This window comes from Pyxicephalus adspersus, chromosome 1, assembly GCF_032062135.1.
Source record: "Pyxicephalus adspersus chromosome 1, UCB_Pads_2.0, whole genome shotgun sequence".
Lineage (NCBI taxonomy): Eukaryota > Metazoa > Chordata > Amphibia > Anura > Pyxicephalidae > Pyxicephalus > Pyxicephalus adspersus.
In genome coordinates, this window is record NC_092858.1 from 147721065 (window position 1) to 147743863 (window position 22799).

Genomic DNA, 22799 nt, shown 5'->3' on the forward strand with positions numbered 1-22799 from the left:
CAGAGAATAAAGCTATGGGTAGGACTCAACCAGTCCTTCAGGAGGCCTACAAAACGACTAAAGAGAGAGGAAGATCTCCACATGGAGCGAAAACAGTGGACTTTATTATAGGAAACCTCTGCAAAAGCAAAATGGAAGGGTGTTTGCTGGATTACAGCACATCTGAAGAAAACATACAAAGGGCACCAAGATTTAAGCAAGCTGGATTTCAGCTTTAAACAAATATAGTGTCCAGGAAGCAAGCTGATAAAAGTAAACATTAGAATTAATGTCCTGACTTTAGGTCTAGCTTGGACTTTGTATGCCTGCCTCCAACAAAAGCTTTATAACATTTCCTAATCATGCTCTTATTGGATAATAGTTTAGGAGGGGCATGATAAAATTCCAAAAATGTATTGTGCACCCGTGAAAAGGATCTTCTATAGTATCCCTAATACTGTGCCAGTTGTTAGTAAATGACACAGACAAGACAGGTCCAATAAGGATACAGAAAGGCACTGTGAGTATTCTTGAAATATATGTACTTTTCATGCAAAACCTACTTTTTCAATGTCATCTTCATCCACATCCAGTATACTCCCATCATGTTCCAGTCGTATTTTGACTTTTCCTTCAGGCAGATTGCTGTTTTCGGCATTTAGTTTATTTGCTGCAAGAAGAAGATGAAAGAAACATTAGTGCTGCGATACATCAAAAAAAAAAAAAAGAATAGAATAACATCAAATCACCTAAAGCTATGGAAGTGCTTATAGTTGGAACGCAGATGTTAAATCTAGCAGCATCTTTAATCTCTCAGATCTCCCTATCAAATTTCCCATTTTGCAACCCCTGCCATGGCCTCTGACTATAAGTAGAGACTGGAGATGTAGAATCAAACCCATAGTGCAATGGATAACCAATTTACAAATTAAAAATGGTGTATGTGCAATCAAATTTACTCCACTGTATGACTAGGCCATCAGACCAGTCAGATGACTAAAGATTTATTTCGGCCACATTACCTTAAAATAGCTTTTGAGTTATACACTCTTGTACAATCACACCAAAACCAGAATTTATTAAGTCTAGTAGGAAGCAAATGCCCTATATTACCCATCTGTATAGACTGACCCCTATGCTTTTCCAAGTCTGTCAAAAGAAACATTTAACACAAGATCACGGTATTGTAAAGCAGACTGAAAAAATGAATAATGAACAGTGGAAAATGGGCAGTCATGACACGAAGTTACTATAAACTTTTTTGAGAAGGACAAAGTAACAGTGTCACTTTCAAGGGCATTCAATAACCTCCTATACTGACCTTACCTGCACTTTTTCACAGCACTTTCTACTTCTGCACCCAATGCTAAAATTAATAAGAAAGACGAGGTGCTCAAGCCTACCAATTGGCTGCCAAGCCCAGGCAGTCTGTAAACCACAAAACACCCACCATGATAATGAGGTTAGGAGGGGAAGAGGTGTCCTGTAGTTCTAATAAAATACAAGCACCCCAGGGTGCCAATGCTACTCCTCCTTGTTACAGTACTGTGAAAGCATTGTCACCCTAGGCAGAAGTAACATACAGGAAAAATATCCTTAAATAAAGGAACGACTGCAGCCACCAAATCTAAAGGCTGGCAAAATATAATATATTACATTGTTGTCTTGGGTTTAGACGAGCTTTAATTTATTTTTTAAATAAGAACAAACTTGCACCACAGGAGAGTTTGTGCATTAATGAGAAAAAACATTTTAAAACAAATTTACAGCACAAATCTTTTTTTTACTTAATTTCCATTAAAATGCTCCAGCAAGTTTATATCTGCAAACAGGCACATCAAGCACAAATAGATTTCACGCAGGCCATGTACACTAATGTATTTAAGGGAATTAGTTAGTACAGAGCTTCTAGGCAACATAATACTTAGTTAATAAAGTAGTTTATATTCACATTCACTAGGCACAGCGTTGGATATTTAAAGTTATGGAGATGGGGCATGAAACATATTCATTTGAATGCCCAGATAGTAAAACTTGTGCTGAAAAACAGCTTGATAAAACTCACGCCAAGTCGCATTAAGGATTACTACTGAAAATAAGATCCAGAATATCAGACAATATAAAAGTCCTCAACCCATTTATAAGTCATTATTACTATAGTACATCATCAGTAAACTGAGCCTGCTTCAAAGTCAACTCCTAGGGACAAAGGCAAACATATTTACAGCAATATTCATAATACCCAGCATTTAGTCCCCCGGGATACACTTTGAAACCTCCTTCTTGTATACAAGATGAGAATCAAGACTCCCTGCCATTATAAGATAGATCTGCATGTAAATTATGAAATGGGGGAATCATTCTCAATACTAAAGCTACGTACACACTTCCAATGGTTCTCGCCCGATAATCGGCTCAGGGTCAATATCGGACAAGAATCTAAAGTGTGTACAGCGCGCATCGTCCATTATCCGAACGACCGCCCTGGCGGATCCACGGACGATGAACGATCGTAATGCAAGTGAAGGGGGAGAGCGCGCAGCAGGGTGCCACTCTGTCTTTCCCCCCCTCCCCTCTGCATAGAGCAGAACAGTGCTTTATGTACAGCACTCATGCATGCATCGTGCAATAATAGTAGTTGGAAAGGATCATGAAAGATCCTTTCCAACGACTTTTATTGCATGTGTGTATGCGGCCAAAGTCTCCAATAACAATTTCTTTTCCCTATAAACATTGTCTTAGTGGTTAGCACTCGTATCTTTCAGCTTCCAAATGGGTTCTGGGTTTGAAACCTACAAAGGAAAATATCTGCATAGAATTTGTCCTAGAAACCCATATGTTCGCATTATGTTCTGGTTTCTTCCCACAATACAAAAACATTTAGGTTTAGGTTGGTCATATGGAAAACCATTTCTGGCCATTACACACGGATGACAGGAAGCAGAAAGAAAACACATTATTTATCTACCCCCTACACCATGCACATGAAGAGTATTTGATGAAAACATTAAGAAGAACTTTAACATACCAAGAGAGAATCCTTCTTTGTGAACCAGCCACACTTTCTCTGTCTCATACCAATTCTGCTCAGCAGAGATCTGCTCCTCTGTCTTTGCCTGTAGAGAAACAAGAATCCTAATTAATAACAATTCATACAGAAAAATGATGGTCTTATAGGATATTTCACATGCCAAAACATAGCAAAGCCTGACTGCAGAACACACAATGGCAAACCATTTCACAATCAGGGAGAATGTACATGAATGTACTGAACGGCTTTTAAAATAAATAAAGTTATCATGGAAAACACATGCATAAGATAACTTAAAAATTAGCATATACCTAAAAATGTTTTTAAAAACTCATAATATTGTCATGAAAAACACAAACTTACAGAAGATTTGAACAAACAAGGGTGAATCTGTGCATCTTTCATCACAAGAGAGAACACTGGCCTGGTGTTTAAGTGTAAATTACATGCATGCTTACTTGTGTGTTATCTTTATATGTACAAATATGTCATGTGTATCTTCTATGAAATCCTGTGTGGCTTAAACTGTTTCAGCTGAGTGTCTTGGTTTCTATACTAAATCCAAGCAGTGATTTAGCTCAGTAATCCATTATGAACTAGAGAACACTGCCCTCCTAACTACTACAAAAAGGGAAGGTGTTCTTTAGCCCAGCGGGTGGGAAACCAGGCAGGACTGACAACATTGCTTGTGATTTCAGTGTTGCATAGATGCGTTGTCTGCTCATTCAGAAATGAGAGATTGTTGAGATTGTCATCATTTAAAAGGGTCCGGAGTGTCCTGGAAACTGTACTTGGGTTGGCATGTGATTGCATGTGTCTTGTTGCATCTTTATTTATCAGTGTGCTGGTCATTTCTTTTTTTGTAAAGCATTAATAACCAGGCAGATGCTTTCTTCCTTACTCATTTGAAAGCTAGAAAAAAATATATGAGCTGGAGTTCCACCCACTGAAACATGACATACATATATGTGAATGTTAGTTATATAAAATCATTTTCATGTCAGGTTCACTGGCTGTTAACAGAAAAAACTTTAAAAATAAAACAAAAACATTGACATGCACTAAACTCACAAGCACAGCACTCAGGAAGAATGAATGGGACATGGCAGCAGGTAGTTTTAATATGACGTTTTGTATTTTAAGAGTGGATACATATGGCCGGTTACCAATCCAAATCAAAAATATCCTGCAATTATAAAAGCAGGATCAGGCTGTGTAGGGGTTCCTTAGGGGCCTAATACAATACCTACCAACCTTTATTGAAGGCTGCATGGAAAGTTCTGTGCAAGTGAATGGGAATCCTTTCTATTGCTTTTTTTTCATTCTGTCAATCGTGCTGGGACATCCACTGCACATAACATACACATTCAATGTACATTTATCAAGTAGTATAATAACAGAAATAAATGTAGCTCTAACTGATCTATAAACTTAAAAAAATATTTGAGACTATTTAATTAGATGTTTTTTAAATACGAATTTATTAATCCTATGAACAATTGTCTCAAACGTATTTAGGGTAAAAAAAACCTTTGTTACGTCTGGCTCCAAATTCATTGCAACAAAACAGCCAAAGTAACAAACATACTATATAATTCAACACATAGCAGGTATTGGTCAACTCAAAAGTGAAATCAGCGGGCAACAAACTGCCCAACCTGCAATGCCATGGCCATATTTCATAGGGTTCATGTTAAACATGGCTTAGGAGGAGGCATTTCATATCAAATATAACCAGAGAAATGTGAATGAATCTGTGTGCAAACTTGCTTATTTTGCCAGACCTATTAAATAAAGTATGTAAAAAAAATTAAACTTCCTTTAACTTGTAATAAAATTGCACATTTCAATTGTGTATTATCCAATAAGTTAAAATTCAACCTGAAGTAGTTGTAGAGTGCCCACAATTCTGCATAAAAAGGTGCCTTGTAATGGTCTAAATCGGAAAATGGAGAATGGGTATGATAATGTGACAACTAACCTGCTATCATGGATCAGTTCATTTTCCATAAAGAAATAAATAACACAACAAAAAACAACAGCAGAACACATCACCAGCCAACCTGCGGCAGAGCACCGGGTGAGCTCAGAGGCGAAGCTGGGGCATCTTCCATGGCATCCTGTGGGGCTGACTGGCAACATGAAGGCAAGCATGTCTAGTTAGTGGTTACTGCACTGCCAGTCCTGCAGCCACAAGAGGCTTGTGATCATTCTAACCACACCGCTGAGAAATCAACTACTTGCTTAATGCTTTACTTATCAAATCTTTATATAATTGGGTAAATCATAGGAATGAACAATCTGAACAAAACTGAACTAAATATAAAAATGCAGATGGAAATACATGACAAACAAAAACTTGATTGATGAATATACCAGAGGTTATATAATGCAGATTAGTCAGGATCTCATTAAAAAATGTAATTCTTTGCACTTAGTACAGCAAACAGCATTGCTTTTAATGATGAAAAAGAACCACATGTATTTGCTTTACGTAGAAAAATAAACTGGAAAAGGACCCGATATTAGATTAGAACTAACTATTGTCACCCAGATGCTGCTTAACCACCCGTTACAGTGTGCTGTGTCAGAAAGGTAAAAATCAAGGTCCTGCAACCAGAGATAAAGGGAGAATTAGGTTTATGAAAGGTATCTACTTAGTCACGTCAATGAATATCTTCAAATGTCGTATATCCTTTAAAATGACTGCGAGAGACCTAAAAAGACCACCGCTATACTGTCATGGTTCAATAAGAAACTGACATGTGTGTCCCTTCTTGAGAAGTGAGGGGCAAGTGTGCAGCTTTGACTAGTTGTGCATTCTCTCTGATGAATAACAGAAGCATGAAGGATGAGTCCGGTGCCCAGGTGGTTCACAGGGCCTTAAGCTCCTACCTAGGTAACAAAATCTGGGGAGCTTTAGCTCTATCAGTATTCTGATAAAAACCACGGTAATTCTGTACCCTCTACAGGAAGCAGAACTTTGTTTCAGAACTACAGCTTCACCTGCATTTATTAGTAAAACTAAACTGCCACCATTGCTAACTGACCAAAACAGCATCAAAGGATATCTGTCAGAAAGTTGTGTATATGGACCATACAAGTATATAACAGTTACGCACCTTTTCTTAAGTATTGTTAGCAAAACAAAACCATGCATTAGGATTTTACTTAAACATGATAAATGACTTGGTGACATATTATTTCAGTTGGTTCTACTGTAAGTCATTCTGGACATAATGGACATGCATTATATAGACACAAATCCCGTACTAAAAGAATATGTAGAATTCCCATGCTGGTCTTTTCTTCTGATAATGGATAGAGAACCAGTAAGCAGATAAAAACCTTTCTTACTATCTCATTTACATCCAGTCTGTTGTTCATTGACTTAGTATTCAAGTCACAGACAACCAATGGAATAAATCCAAGGCTCGTTCTTGGAAGGCTTTCAGCAATAGCAGTCCCCAAATCTCTCAGTACAAAATTCCTTAAATAGGGCTACAGAAATAGAAATAATGTGTAGTAAAAAATCCCAGCAACATTATGTTGCTAAAAACGGTTTCTATAGGGTGCTGCATACTGCCAGACTATGGCATCAATAAATTCCCCAAGTCATCAGAGGAGGGTTTAATTGCACACATGCACAACATGCAGAAAGGAAAAGTTGAGATGTGGGTGGAGGTTAGTTGTGAGCAGGAAGGACATGTGAAGAGAGCCTTACACTCCAGCATGACACACGCGCACAGACACCAGCCCAGATGTGGACAGAAGATGAGGCTGGGTTGGCAGACACATCCTGGGGGTACAGTACCTGGCTCTGTGGAGAAGAGCTAGAGGCTGCTGGTTCCAGCTATGGCAGCAAGAAGATGAAAGAGAGCAGAGATGAGAAACCAGTCAAGTCAGGTAGCAAAACAGCAGATGGAACACTGTAGAAAATTAGTGGGAATGCTGATATCACATTAATCTGCAGGTGTGATTCTATTTATGAGGCACAGGAAAGCACGAGTATGTGATATCAGCTCTCATCTTACTTCCAAATTCAAATCAAAGAGAGTTGCCTCCTCTACACTGCTAGCTGATAATATCATATAATAAAAAAAAAAAGAACACTCACGTCTGTAATCGGGCATTTCCCAAACTAAATTTACTACAATAAATATGGAATTTAACATCCCACTTTAGCCAAACAATTTTTGGATACGATTGGGGAAAAAGACAACAACGAAACGACAACAATAAAATATTCAAGGAAGTTCTGATCTTTGGACACACTATCCAAAACTTGATGGCTACCATTCTGCTTTGGGTACCCAAAAGAGTCCATAAATATATATATATAGCCATAACAAAAAGTCATCAACATTTTCAGAGCATGCTGTCACAAAACATTCCATGAAATGCTAAAATAAAAAATTGCATATAAAAATAAATGCCTTCATAACTCATGAACTGCTAAGAGCTGGCCATTCAGGATGATAACTGTACAATCAAGAGAAGCATATAAAGTTTTTTTGAATATGCAAAATTACAGCAAATGTTTACTGCATATGCTTCAATTGTAGCTGTCCAATTTGTTGTTGTCTTTTCCCTTTCAGCCAAGTTGAGGATCCACCAGCAGGATCCAAAAGATGTGATCTGGCCAGATAATGATGCATATGCATAAACATAAACATAAACATGGATCTCTGTCAAGCATTTGGAATTTACATTTTCAGGGCTGAGTGGCAAAAGAATCATTTTTTTTTTATTATCCGAAATCCTGTAGTAAAACAGAATTATTCAGGAAGAAATACCCACAAATGAGTCAACCAGAGTTTGTACCACCCATGAACAGTTGTGTCTGGACTGCCTCTCCACTTTTTCCAGCAGTGAGTGCCAGTGGAGGCAGCAGCTTGAAACATTTAAATGGAAGATCAACACAACCCACCAAAGATCAAGGAAACCCATCAAAACCAAACCATTACTTTGCTTTGACTGGCATTTTGGTTACACCATGTATAAAAAGAAAAAGCCTATTGGGTCCAAGGTTTAAATACCTTCCAGGTGTATTTATTTATTTCAAGAACTGCCAAGTCATCAATGTAAACTCTGAAAGGTTGCACTGTTCCAAACATTTTAGTACTCTGTTCTCCTTAGCCAGGGCATTTAGCCAAATGTTGCACAAAATCTTAGGTCCATACTAAACCATTCATTTCCTAATGCATATATACCTAAAATTTCAGGCAAGGTCTCCCTTCGCTACAATGAGATAAATACAGGTTGAATCAGATTGGTCGCAAGATTTTTGAGACACACATTTAAGATCTTTTCACTGCAGAGACAGATCAAAACACACTACCATTTTAAAGCACAAGTAAAGCAAAAAAAGGAGAATAAACAACTTGCTTTGAAAGTTATAAATATGATATAACCAGCCATACAACTGTTTTCACCAAATTCATTGCACTGCTAGACAAAAGCTACAACACAGAGTTAAAATTTGCATTATGTAGTAAATAGGAAAAACTAAAAACTTTATTTACAGATGCCATGAAGATCCTCTCCAGGCGCTTCTGTGCTTCATCTGATGGTGTCCGTTGGATAACAGTATTCAGGGCCTAGAGGTCAAATTTATATTAGTATTCATCTCATATTATGTCATTGCTATACCCATCTAATAGGACTCCCTTCATAGAGAAAGTAGGTGCAGGATAGACAGAGTACAATGACTGCAAATTGGTGGTGCAAGAACGCAACAACAGAAGTGTTTATAGTAATTTTTGTGTTAATAAATCATTTGCAAAATGCCCGGGATGTGACAAACCTTGTTAATTAAATCAATCAGTTAATCAATTGGATTAGATGCTCCAAATCCTAAATTAATTTGTTGTGAAAAACTTCTTCTTAACAACAGCAACCAATTAGATGGCAAGCAGTCATTACCAAAAACAAAACATTGGGTTGGTTGCATAGATCAGAGAATTCTTTAGGATTTATCACACAAGACTTTAACAAGAACTGATTTAAAAGCTAAAGGACACAGGCTAGTAATGGATCTAACAACAAAAATTATAGACCACACAATAAAACTATTTGCTGTTTTAAACTCTGCTTGGTATACTAGGTAACAATTGGAGACCCATGTTTTTAGCACTGAGCCAAGAAGCATAAAACAGTTGCCATTGCTTTGGTCTTACAAGTTTGTTGTTTGAATTTTACAAATAAACCACACCTGGTAGTACTATATAGGTAGAATGTCTATGTGAAAATGTGATAAGCCTACAGACGATACCTAGGGATTGATCATCATTGGGGAAGTAGCTTGAAAGGTGTCCCAAAACGTCCTGCAGCTTAATAAGCAAGCAACTGGGCAGCAGGGTGGCTCAGTAACTAGCACTTTTGTCTTTAAAGTGCTAGGGTCATATGTTTGAATCTTAACCAGAACACTATCTGTATGTAGTTTGCATGTTCTCCACATGCTTAAGGGTTTCCCCTTGGAGCACCAGTTTCCTCCAACATCCCAAAAACATTATGTTGAATTAACTGGCTTCCCACTGTGTTAATGACATGACTATGGGGACATAAGATTGCAATACCCTTTGAGGGATGTTTGTGATATGACTATGGACTTTGGAAAGCACTGTATAATGTGCTGGCACTAAATATTAACAACCATTTTCGCCCCACTGTACACTAATAATAACTGGTAAATTATTTCAGAACAGTATCAGACTGAGAACATTGACACCAGCCTGCTTGCCTAAATACAGAATTCCACAGTAAGGCATAAAATCATAAAACAGGCTACTTTTATCAAAGAAGCAAACTGAGAGCCTTAAAACATGAACATAAAAGTATCCTAAACCTTATTTTTAAGTATGGTCCCAAAAGTAGAAAAAACAAAAACATGCCAGCAAAAATTTGTAAAATCCAGACCACAATAAAGAAAGGAAAACATAAATATTACACACACAGGCAAATAACAAATTTATAAACACACTGATTGTGTGGCCAGTGAACCCAAACCTAATATCCTAATATCACAGCTGTGATTGTCTTCTATTTGGCTGGTTGAAAAGCTAGCCTGTTACTTCCATCTGGGATTGCAGCTGCCCCTTTCACACAAAAAAAAAAAAAAAAAAAAAAACAGAACACCTAAACCAAAATCTTTTTTTTTTCTAATGAATTCTCCAGGTAAGGGGCGCCATCATAAAAACCATGGTGGTATTGGGGTAGGAGACATGGGGACTTAGTTGTAGGAATCTCGCATACAAAGTAACCAAAAGTGCTGAAGTTGGGGGATAATTCAGTGTTCAAGCACATGGTTTGAACTCCAATATTAGCCATTGCACAATATCCCACAGCAACCAAATCAACATTCATTCATTCATACAACACAAGAACTAGGCAACACAAAAACTGCTAATACAGAAGGCAATTGTTTTAAATAAAAATGTAACACCTGTGCACCAAACAGTACAAAAACAGCCAAACTCAACAAGAGCCACTACATTATTATTAGAAACAACACACCTGTCTTGCAAAAGGACTTCCAAGTTTTTGAGTGACAGCAGCAGTGAGCGACTTCTGAGACCTGGGGGGTGCACCTCCCTTCTTCAAAGAAGGCTGAGCAAAGGTGGGAAATCATTTAGCAATAACCACTTGTAGTTTTGTATGGACAAAGACTAAGCTAAAGCATTGCTACTGTATGATAGCCAGCATTTCTGGGCATTTACTCCAGCAAATTATTTAAAGCCACAAGCTCTATGTTTCATTGCTGAAAGCTCAACTACAATGAAACTAGTAACATCCATATCCACTAGTAGAAGCAAAAGCTATTCTATAAAAAAACAGCACTATCTACGGAGAAGAATGCTCTATAAATAGTAAAGTATTTTTATATCATGCAATCTAGGAGGATATTCAACGGAGCCAACAGACTAAACTTTTATTCATACTAATTGAAAAGATGTATGAGGTTAAGTGGCGACTTGATCTGCTTGTTTGCAATGGCCTTCTGGTCCCTGGGGTATGTACAGCCCTGGAAATTATGCAAAAAGCCTGTTCTCAAATAACACAATTGTATTTGAGTAAATCCATTTGTTAATGTATAATCAGACAGTAAAAAACTCAATACCAGATTCATGCACTGTTAGTGGTCCAGGAGGGGAGTTGTGGCATTCCAGTAGCGCATGCACAAATGTGATTACATTGCACACAAAGGGTGTACCTCTGGTGTAAGTCCTTGAGTACTCTTCTGTGGAACTTTTGTAGATTGGTGACCATCACCAGTGGTCTTTTCTTCCACAGGAACAGGAGTAGAGGGTTTCTCAGGTTCCTTTTCAACAGGGGATGTTGGTGGTGGGACCTTCCCACCAACAGATTCCACTTTCTTCTCTGGGAGCTTAAACCTCTGTTTATGTTCTTTTGTTCTACCCCTAGACATAAGGCTGGTAAGACCCATTGAAAGGTCATCCTTTTGTGTGGCCTCCTTTTTGGATTCAGTTTTTGGGGTGGCAAGAGGAGGAGCTGTTGGAGTTTTACTTTCTGCATTAGTAGAGTCTAAACTCCGTCCATGAGCTTGGTCATTTTTGCTGGCTGTCTCTTCCTGTGGAATGACTTTTCTAACCATCTTTCGCACCACCTTTACCACTTTCTTTTTTGTACCACCTTCTTCATTATCAGCATTCAGGGACTTTTCACTCTCTCCTCTTCTCATTATGTTACCAACTGGTTTGTCTGCAGGCTGCTTTGTGTCACCATTTAATACTGGTTCAGGGCTACTTACCCTTGCACAACTGTGAGACCTTTCTGGACTCTTCACCCTGAATGGATTTTGTCTTGGTTCTGGACTTTTTGCTCGTAGTGGATTTGGAGATAGTGAATTTCTCGGAGATGTGGGTCTACTAGTATCTTCCTGCTCACTCCCTGGTTCTGAATTGTCAAACTACATTTTGGAAACATAAATAAACATTATGTATCCAGTACTACATAATCAAAACTGAATGAAAATATTTCCATTCATCACAATTACAGCTAAAGGGGTGCTGATTATCTATAACGGTAACACATTAAATGAGATGTAAGGACACTAAAAACTAGGAAAGGTATGCTTCCTCCTTTTGTAAGCTCCATATTATATTTAAACAGATCTAAAAATCTGGAAAAGCCCAAAAGCCACATTTAAATTTAGAGATCATAACGTCATCACAACCCCAATACAAGACATTATATGAACCCTACTTTTGTTAAAAAAGAATGCTCGGTGGTTGCAATTTTCCTTCCCTGAGCTGCATGGACATATATCAAAAATGTTATGAGGTGAAGAACAAAAACAAACAAAACTAGGTTAAGCCAAGATGATCCAAAGTTGATTTCCAAATAAAATGCGCTCTTAACCATTCTACACAAGTCCCAAATCCAGTTACAAAGTTATCCAAAAGTTTTTGTTTCCGACTGAACCAAATCCCTATTTGTGTCTCATGTACTTCCCCACCAAGACACTGCATCTCACAGTGGGTGGATTTCAGCAACAGATTAAGTATTTTCATACTTGACACCAAGGACCCCTGCAATATTTGTTTAATTTCCCTGTAGTGCATAGCCTGAGAGTGGCAACTCTGCTTGGGAAAAGTTTAGCACCTGAAATTGCATTAGGTGAATTTCACTAGAAGCCTGAACAGGAGAGAAAAGGGTATATGCTGTTGTAATTAAGTGCTGCTGCACATATTTTTAATGGGAGGCCATAGTTCTACTTTAAGGACTACATTTATTTTTACAGCAAAGCTAAAAGGACAACTGTTCACAAAGGGGGACAGAGGGAATTCAATCTCGGAGATGGACAGTTAGCTATGCACCGAGCCAGAAACATAGCACCATCAAAGTGTCAATGCAAGCAGGGCAATGTAGGGAACCAGGATAATAACATCATATATAAAAAAAATACCCCAGAAATAGTTACCTAGCTATACAATAAAAAAGGCACAACTGCTATAAAAGTAAAACAGAATGTTAGCCATCACTGATCAACTGCAATACAACTGCAGTGCAGGGGCTACTGGACAATACTGCTGTTTATTCTGTCCTGACAAAGAATTATCCGCTAGACCCAAAGAACACAACAACTGCCTGATAATGTCATAACAAAGGTGTCAGCCAAGAAAGCCACACACAGCTGTCACCATATAAAAGAGCAGAAAAGAGCCCCCTCCTTTGACAGTACCATTGCTTTCTTATTTAATCATCCCTCTTAATATGAACTGCAAAGTCATGGATGATTTTTATAAGCCGTTTTACAACTCAACACTGCAAAGCCAACAGTGCATGCGTCTGTTAAAGAGAAGCCTCTGTACCTTTCTGGAGTCTTTTCTGACTTTCTCCACTAAGCACTCAAATACTACTGCAAGAAGAGAATGCTGGTCTATCCAAAGCCAGAGATGAGGAAGAGAAGATATGAACAGCTCAGTCTGCTCTGAGTTCTAAGACTGCTTGCACAGAGACTGCAGCAATCAGAAGTGGGATGGGTGCTGGGATAAACTGCTGACATAATTTAATAGCTTCACACTGACCCAGGAACTTCAGTAATAAGTCAGAGATCAAGAAACTGTTACCACCGAGCATTCTGTTCTCTCCAAAACTGTTGCTATTTAAAGCAAGCTTATATGTATGCAGCAATGACAACAGCTGTCTTTGATACCTTGTAGGTAACTTGCATTGTATACCTAGACGCTAAAGCCCAGCCTTTATCACTCTTGATAGCCCAAATAGAAACTAAGTTTTTTAAAGAACACAGTTAGTGTCCACTGTGACCTAGTATCAAGTGCTTTGGATTTAGACTGACACACATTACCATAAGCCCCAATTCTTTGTATAGGAACAGTAAAGTTCCAATTGCTTAAGATTATAGAAGGTCCCTATGGTCAAGAATCAAGCAGGTGATCATTTAAATGGGGCATTACAAATAATATAGGATTCAAATAAACAAAAAAGATTGAAGTGAAATTGAGCTGCTAATGCTGACTTGAGTTTTAAAAAATGTGGGCTCCATTTTGGCCCTGGCTGAAGTGAAGTCTTACCAGGAACAAACATTGATGATAGGATATCAGGCTTTATAGGATTTACTGACCTTGTTCTATACCTTGGCACACTTTGGAGTGAACCAAAGAATAGGGAACCAAGCCAGCAATGGCAATTCTTGTTTCTGTCCCTACTTATTCACTTTAAGGCCTAGATTCCACTGGCTTTACAAGTGCGTTTTTGAAGCCTCTGAAATGCACTCCCTCCATTCCCTTCTTCCCAGTGACAACTACAGGGTAGTCTCTCATTTGTTTTAGCTTTGGTTGTTTTCATGTTCAACACAACCTGCCATGATTCCTTGTCTTTCCTTGTGTACTGAAAATAAAACAAAGCTAAACATGTACCTGAAGCATGATCAAAGTCATACAGGTCTAAACAGTTCCCATGCAAAAAAAAACTAAAAGGCTCCATAACCCTCTTATGTTGTTGGTGTCTGTTGGTGGGGACGGTGATGACAAGTTCCCTTTTTGGCATCATGGGTCCTCCATTCTAATATATTTCAGCTTCATTTAATGAGTTAGCCAACATCAAGAGAAGCATACCAACTTGCTGTACTTTTCAATTGGACCATTGATGTTCTGGAAATATGAATATGTTATACACTTTCTGCCATTCCAAAGAAGAAGGGTGATTAGACATTAACTGGTAAAAAATTAACCTTGATGCAAGTTTGATTAGAAAAGATTACAAAAAATGATCTTCTTGTTCACATCAGTCTATGTATTTGGTAAATGGTACATTTTTCTTTCTATCAGCAGCACAGCTTAGAACCTCCACTGACTAGTAACCATAGAAAGCCCAGAAAATGATAGGCCCAACGTAAGACTGTGCGTCCTGTTCAGATGTACTACACTTTTAACAATGCAAACTTACAGTTCCATTCTGGCTACCAGCAGTACCATTTTTTTTCTTTCCTAACGGTTTGTCTTCGTCCTTGACCTATAGTTTCAAATGAGGCATGAAAGTATATAATCACATATAGAAAGATATATAAAAAAAATAATAACCAAAAAAAAAATTTACATAAAGACAGAATTCTGACAACTTGGATAGAGACACATCAGAAAAAAATAAAGCAAAAGACCCACTAACTCAGCACTAAGAAGCTAAAAATGACAATAGCTATCGTCACAGGTTTCCTTTAGGTGTACCTGTCATAACCTAGTAGGAGTTCTAATTTTGTGGGCTAAACAAAAACAGAACAAAGCCAGAACAGTAAGTCGAGGACTAAAGTACAAATATAACATCATCATTAGACCTCAAAACACTGGATTAGGGGAAGACTCAATCTGATGACTTCCAAATGTATAACATCTGTGACTATTAACATTAACACAAAAAAACAGAAATAAAATAACCAATAAACATGCATATTGTCACAAGACTTCCCTTTTGCTCCCAGAATGCAAAGCGTGAGGAAAAAGCCATGGCAGGGTACTCATGAGCTACCGGATCCTAATCTGATTGGCTGAAGGAAAAAAGAAAGTGGATCACATTCCGAACATCTAATTATTGCCATGTAATGGCCCATAAAATTAGATCTGAAAAAGCATGTCTGTAAATGTGTAAAACAATACAAACCGCAAAGGCAGATGATAAACAACAGCATTAGGAAAGAACATTAAATTGGATACAAGCTGTAGCTGAGAGAAAGAAAAAGAAAAAATATGTTTTTACTTCTTGAGCCAATGGATCAGGTGCTCTTTCCCATCTCCTAAGCTCCTATTTTACAATACAGTAGTGACCCAATAGTGAGACAGGAAAAGGCAGCCATCAGCCCGAGAAGTAAATGCATATTGAGAACAATCAGGCAATCTAGGCACCCAGGGTCCAGACAGAAAGAAAGCACCTGACGTGCTGGCACCTAGAGGTGGCCACATTCTGTGGACGGTGCCGGACAAGGCTTCCAGTTAAGTCCAATGTTGTGGAGATTTTGTATATTTAAGTACATCCCAAAAAGTACATCCCAAAATCAGAAGTCCTACTGAGGAAAAGGCAATACTAAATTGTCCCAAGTTATAAACTAGAGCTAGAGACTTGTTCACACACTAGGGCGCAATAGACAGGCAGTAGTTATAAGGGAAAAAAACCCTACTTCTTATTGGTTCAGAATCTTTAGTGGCATTGTATAGGAATACTATACAATTTTCTTGGCCAGACTTTTCATTGAGTTCTGATACAGTAGACAACAAAGCTCTACTTGTCTTTTCTCCTTACATCACCACTTCCTGATGACAAGAAAAGTCTGTCTAAATGAAAAACCTCACTACAGGGGTCATGAGGCAAAAGAATTAATTGCCAGGAAAAAATAGGAATTGCAACCTCATGCCATGTGATGGGCAGCGGAACAACAGGCAGACAGCTGCTCTGGCAAGAAAAAAAATGAAAACAGGAAAGAATTTAACAAACAAGAGGGATCAAACACTGCTGAGATCTTTGACATCATGATTTTATTTTACAAGTGAAGGACAATTGTAAAAAAAGAGCATTCAAGGGCTCTTACAGCTTCAAACGTAAAGGGATAGTTTTACCAATATTGGATAAAAAATTGACCATAACATTTTCGGTGTAAATATAGTAATTGGGGGGGTAGGGGTATGTTCAAAACAAAATGATGGACAGCCTCAGACCTATGATCTTAACACTAACCATTATTTCTTGGAATATTCCTAAACTCAATGAATATACTCTAAATAAAACACCTGTCTATGTCAGTCATAGTTATCACACTGGTTTTATGCCACTATGGATGTGAAATCTGGCTCCCCAGGTTTTGAGCGAAGGCATATTTAGGTAAACAAACTTTATAACACCTGGTATAAATAGAAAACTTTGGGGAGACTGATACTTTTCAGACGATATATGCTTTATGTAATCCATTGTTCTATGGAAAGTCATGCGACAAAGCCGTCACCATGAATAGAATAGAAAGCCCAATTTTCTAGATACAATATACGGATGTCCCTGGTAAAAATAATAATTACCGGTACCTCAGGCTATAGATGACTACACATCCGTTATTTCCACTACCTGACAAGTAAACAAGAATGGAGTATATAACAAGTCTATTGTAATCCGTATGTTTCGGAAATATCACTGTCAGCTGCTGTAGTGCAGGGGAGTCTGGCAGTTGAACAAACAGAAACACATCAGGCTGGGGACTATTCATGCTCCTATGCTAGGGAACAGTCCAATTCTTCTACAAAGACTTTATTCTCCAAATACCAATACATGAGTGAAAATGAGCATCAAGATGTACTGGGTTACAATAGGGCCAGGCATCTCTTACTGATACGTGTGAACACAGTTCAATTTAAACAAATATGGGAAAAGTCTTTGTATGGATTACATAGATGGGGCACAAAGACAGGTTTATTTGTTTGGATTTTTATTTTAGGATAGCACTCTAATCTTACAATGTGTCTTTGGAGTAGGGTTAGAACTTTGGCCTAAGTATTATTTGTGGTTTATATTCCAGCTTGGAGGAATCACCTTCTCTATTTGTCCATTGTCACCAAGATTTAAGGTGAGGGGAAATTTAAAAAGTTTAAAACAGTCACTGGATTTAAAAATAGAGAGGGCTTTTCCAGTGGGTACACTAGATCCAATGACAGAGAGGATTTAGTTTTAGTGATCTTCTCTCACATCCTCTAATGGTCTGCAGACATAAAACAAAAAAATAATGTGTAACCTTTGCCTGCTTGATGCTACAAAATGTGCATTCAGTGAGCCTACAATTTATTTAGCATGGAAACTGGAATTTAGAAAATCTATTATTTACAAAACAACCAAAATAATGGCGAGAAATCTGTCACTAGGTGAGTATCTGTAAATAAATAAAAGCTTAGCTGCAAATCACTTTCTAACCTGTGGTCCAATAAATAAAAAGCAAATGCAAACATCAAGTACAACAGAATAAAAATACAAATAAAGCTAGACTAACCATTTCCTATGGATAAATGTGAGTCCTTTATCAAATGCTGAGTCAATGGACAGACATTTCAAGATCCTCAGACCAACTAAGGCAATTCATTCATTCCGAGAGTCCAGGACAGGGGTATTACCAGCTCCTGATTGGCAGGACACTACAGATAGGATTCCTGGCTTACAAGGCCTAGTTAAACAACTTTTCTTATCTAATGATGTAAGAGACACAGAGCTTTATAAGGGTATCAGCTTGAAAAGGCCTGGCCAATGTTTTTCTAAATGCCAAATGTGTGAACAAGTCTTTAGAACAATAGTTTCTTGTAATGTTGCTGTTTAATAAAAAGACAACCTTCATTTAATATAAATATATATATATATATATATATATATATATATATATATATATATATAATATATAAATGTATTATAATAATATATAAATGTATATAAACCAGCACAGACCATCCACTGCCTATATATACCTTTTATCCTGCTTTGGGAACCCCCAGGATCCCCAAAACCAAATACAAATGAAAACTTTTTGCTTCCTAAAGTCAATGGCTGATACCCTATTACGTTCCACCCAACTATTGGCACAAGAATTGATGGCTAGTAAAACTTGAGATCACCTGGGATTTTTGGAAGACCCGGGCTGCTTTGGAGGAGGTTAAAGGGAGGTTAAAGGGTACCAGAACCATGTAGGGACCAGAACGTTCCGGTCTTTTACAAATATCGCTGCTATATACATTTATATAAGGAAAGTTTTTTTAAAACTTTAATTTACATAATAAACCTTCAACATAAGCATATATGATTTACTAGGTTGAAGCTAACACAAAAGCTGGTGCAGATAAAACATAGTGGTGTCTTCCTAGCTATCAGTCACTATACACCTATTTTAATTATTAAGGTTTAATATAGACATAACCCACTATAGCATTACCTGCTGCTAAAAAAAATAATTAAACTAATTCCAAATGTTGGCATGCACCAGGACAAACAATGCTAATGGGTTATAACAAAGTACTAAGTACACACAATGCTACAAATCCCAGCATTTGCTTCAAGATCATACAGTAAATTATAGTTTCAAATATCAGAGCATTGAAACCCATTAAAAAATTCTTTAGCACAAGTATCGCTGTAAAGTAATATTTTATGGTTAAAAAAAGCAGCCTTTGCAATTTTAAATGGAAAACTTACATAGTGCTAGTCCTCCCAAAACACAACTATTGCTAGGAAGCCAAGCCCCCTCCCTTCATATATATGTGGCATTTTATTATTGCAGAAAATGACTTCACAAGACAGAAGCTTTATAAGACAAAAAAATCTGAACAAAAAGTATCGAAATACTGCCTATATAAGTGATTTATCTGTCCAAAGTATCAACAAGTATCCAAATGCAACATACAGCTTTAATCTTCCTTTTAGTGACTACAGAAGAAGACTAGATTTGGGTGTAAATAGGTTTCAAAACATTAATAATTCAATGAGCCCTGGTTAGAACTGTATAAACATTTATGAATACCCAGCTAATGATTGGTTTAATATTCTGAAAGTATTTAATCTTTGCAAAGCAGCATAAAAAAATTGATCAGTAAAAAAATCTAACTGACCTTGTCTTCCTAAAATACATAGCAGCCTGATCTATCGTATTATACATGGACCTGCCATACACAAAATTCAGGTCTAAGAATAGCCCACGTCTACAATCTGGGACTGATTAGAAAAGCCACCATCTGCCAGGTTTATTTTGTCTAAAATAATAAAAGTTTCTAAAACTTGTGTAGACAAACTTTGGGGTCACAGCAGAGCAATCATCCCGGTTAGATTAATATTTGCACCTTACCGCAGCCTAGGGAAAAGGAACCTTAGAGAAGAGGGCGAGACAGGCAGAGCTTTCCGGATAACACACAGAGAGAAAAAAAGAGTCCAAGGCACTGAAATGTGAGAGCAGGCCTATGAGTCAATTTCCCTAACACTGCAGCTCCAGTCAGGGGACAGCTGCACTGATACAAGCCTCCTAAATATAGCCCAGGAATGCCAAGGGGGAGAACAGGCAGAATATGTCCTACACTCCATGGGTCCCCTCAGATTACCCACCTTGGTCTACCAGCAAGAAGATGGAGCAGTGTCAACAGGCGGTTTACGCTAGGTAAAGATGACACCCAATATGAAAGTTCACAGAGGAAGGAAATGACAAGGGAGCACAGAGTTTTGTGGTTTGGTTTACTGAAGTTACTGACAAATGACAATATATTAGGCGTTATGATGCAAGGACTGTTTTCTTTGTATGCAAAAATCTGCAGCTGTTTGCTTAAGGAAAGAGTTTGTATTTTAGAATTGCATAATGAACACAATGCACTAATAAAATAATTCTCCATGAATATAAATTACAAGGTAAAATATTTTTCAGATTAAAGTTAGCATCAAAGAGACATCAGAAATCTGAAGTCCAGGTTCAGGTGTTATTCACTTCATTTCAATGTTCATGATGAATATACACAGACCTGAGGAGGGGCATGCACAGGCAGATAACAGCAAATTAAATAAATGTGTATTCTTTAAATTACTAAAAACCTCCCTCCTGCAGCCATAGCTCTTTCTTTCTAGAAGGAAGGATATACAGTACATACACAATATATATATATACATATACACACACATACACTATATATGTATAGATATGAAGGATATACATCAGTGCATTATATTTTTAAAATATTCTTTAAATTAACTTTAATCTGTTGCGTACTACACAGAATTACGAGCAAGCAATAATATTTAATTTGAGCAGAGAAAAGTTAGATCACCAACTTGGCTGTAATGTCCACCCGTAAGATGTGTTGAACATAATAACAAATCTATTTGCAGGTTATACAGTCAACATGTACATAGTCACACAAGCATATTTATACATTTGTCTAACATTCAAAATGGAAAGATGAGACAAGGTTTAAAAGGAGGGCTCATTTCAGGCTTGCAGTTGGCTGCAGCATTGTACTGAAGTTTAACTAAATGGGGAGCAGTTGGAAATTATTTTGTACATGTGTTTGGCAGCAGGCTGGTTCAGAGGTTAGCACTCTGGCCTTTGCAGCGCTGGGTCCCAGGTTCAAATCTCAACCAGGACACTATATGCATGGAGTTTGCAGGTTCTCCCCATGTCTGCATGGGTTTTCTCTGGTTTCCTCTCACATTCCAAAAACATGCAGTTAGGTTAATCAGCTTCCCCCTCCAAAAATTGACCTTAGAGTGCCGTAAGGACATATGACAATGGTAGGGACATTAGATTGTCAGCCCATTTCAGGGACAGCTAGTGACATGACTAAGGACTTTGTACAACGCTGTGTAGTATGTTGACGCTATATACTGTGTAATATAATAAAAATAATTGATGTTACATTGTTGTGGGACTCCAGCACAATTTCTGGAAGGGACAGGCAGCAAATGTGATAACCTGTGGTGCAGTTTGCCGCTCCTGGACGCATGGAATTAGACTGCTATGTGCCTGAGAACAATTGTACACCACAAGGTAAGCAAAGTGTGAAAAGGGCAGTAATCACATCGGACATTGAGGTCATGTTTGCATTCCTTATTAATATGTCAGCTTCAATAGTTTTCAACGGAGAATAGTCCTATCCCCACTAAGTAGTTACAAGAACATTTTACTGACTTGAAGTGTAGCATGTGGTCATTAGGAAAAATATACAGTTGCAAAAGCCTTTTTTTTATCACTGTCTGTACACTTACTAGAGAGAACCCCCTTCCTTAATTCCATTATGGTCTCTAGGACAGGAAGTTAGGGGACACTGACAACAGGAACCAAGACGTGGTTTTGGCTTGAGCTCTACCTCAAGTTACAAAATGCCTTACACAGACGTATGAACAAGTCTATAAAAGAAATCAGATGCATGTTATCCAACTAGACCCAGACTGATAAAAAGTAAACTTGTACTTTAATAAAGAAACACACACACACACACATCTGGGAAATGTACAACAGACATTTGGCAGCAATGATTGAATTTATTTTAATACACCCAGTAATGCTCTGGAGGCATCTCAGTAATACTGTAATTTATTTCTGGATTGCTGTGCGAGTAAAAAAAAAATATTGGATCAATGAGTTATTGTCTAGAAGAGATGATAGCATAATAAACTTCTGCCCGGGGCTCAGACAGATAACACTTGACAGTCTTATTCGCTGCCATGGATGTTTCCCACTGGAGCAGCAAAATTATTGACACTGAAATATTTGCTACAACGCAAACTTCAAAAATGACCACTCCATTTATTACAGAATGTTTACACCCTTCACTGATGTATCCCGGGGATATACTAGCTTCCTGTGCTGGCCATGTTAACAAGATACTTGTAGACCATTCACACAACAGAAACAGTTCTAAAAAACTTAGAACATGGCCACACATTCAGTACTTGGTCTAGATAAGCACACATTACCATATGGATGTTCTCATCATTTACTATGATACCTAAAGAAATGCAACTATAATCACCCATGCACATAACAATGGTTATCTATAATAGAAAATTAACTGAGCTAACAATTATAATAAGGAAAGGAAGGGCAAGACAAGAGAGGGAATGAGAGAGAGAGGAGGGAAAGAGAGAGAGGAGGGAAAGAGAGAGGGGAGAGAGAGAGAGGTGGGAAGGAGAGAAGGGTGGAGACAGAGTGAGAGAGTGACGGGAGGAGAGAGCACAAGACAGTCAGATGAAGAGAGAGAGAGAGAGAGAGAGAGAGAGGAAGAGAGGGGTGGAGACAGAGTGATGGGGAGAGAGAGAG

At 37.8% G+C, this 22799-nt stretch overlaps 1 protein-coding gene across 18 annotated transcripts in view; it reads right to left on the reverse strand.

Moving 5' to 3' along the window:
- The window catches only part of MYO18A (myosin XVIIIA), a 200433-nt gene that overhangs the window by 126938 nt on the left and 50696 nt on the right, over positions 1–22799 (reverse strand). For 7 of the 18 annotated variants that reach the window (XM_072430591.1, XM_072430583.1, XM_072430500.1 and 4 more), the window contains exons 3-6: positions 6735–6863; positions 5074–5142; positions 3008–3095; positions 543–649 (exon numbers count right to left, since the gene is read on the reverse strand). In XM_072430591.1, coding sequence (XP_072286692.1) covers positions 543–649; positions 3008–3095; positions 5074–5142; positions 6735–6863 — 393 coding nt within the window. Of the gene's footprint in view, positions 1–542; positions 650–3007; positions 3096–5073; positions 5143–6734; positions 6864–8535; positions 8611–10525; positions 10619–11222; positions 11940–14941; positions 15007–15456; positions 15537–19844; positions 19974–20098; positions 20131–22799 lie in introns of those variants that run through there. The other 11 variants (XM_072430603.1, XM_072430524.1, XM_072430600.1 and 8 more) reach the window with 9 other exon arrangements.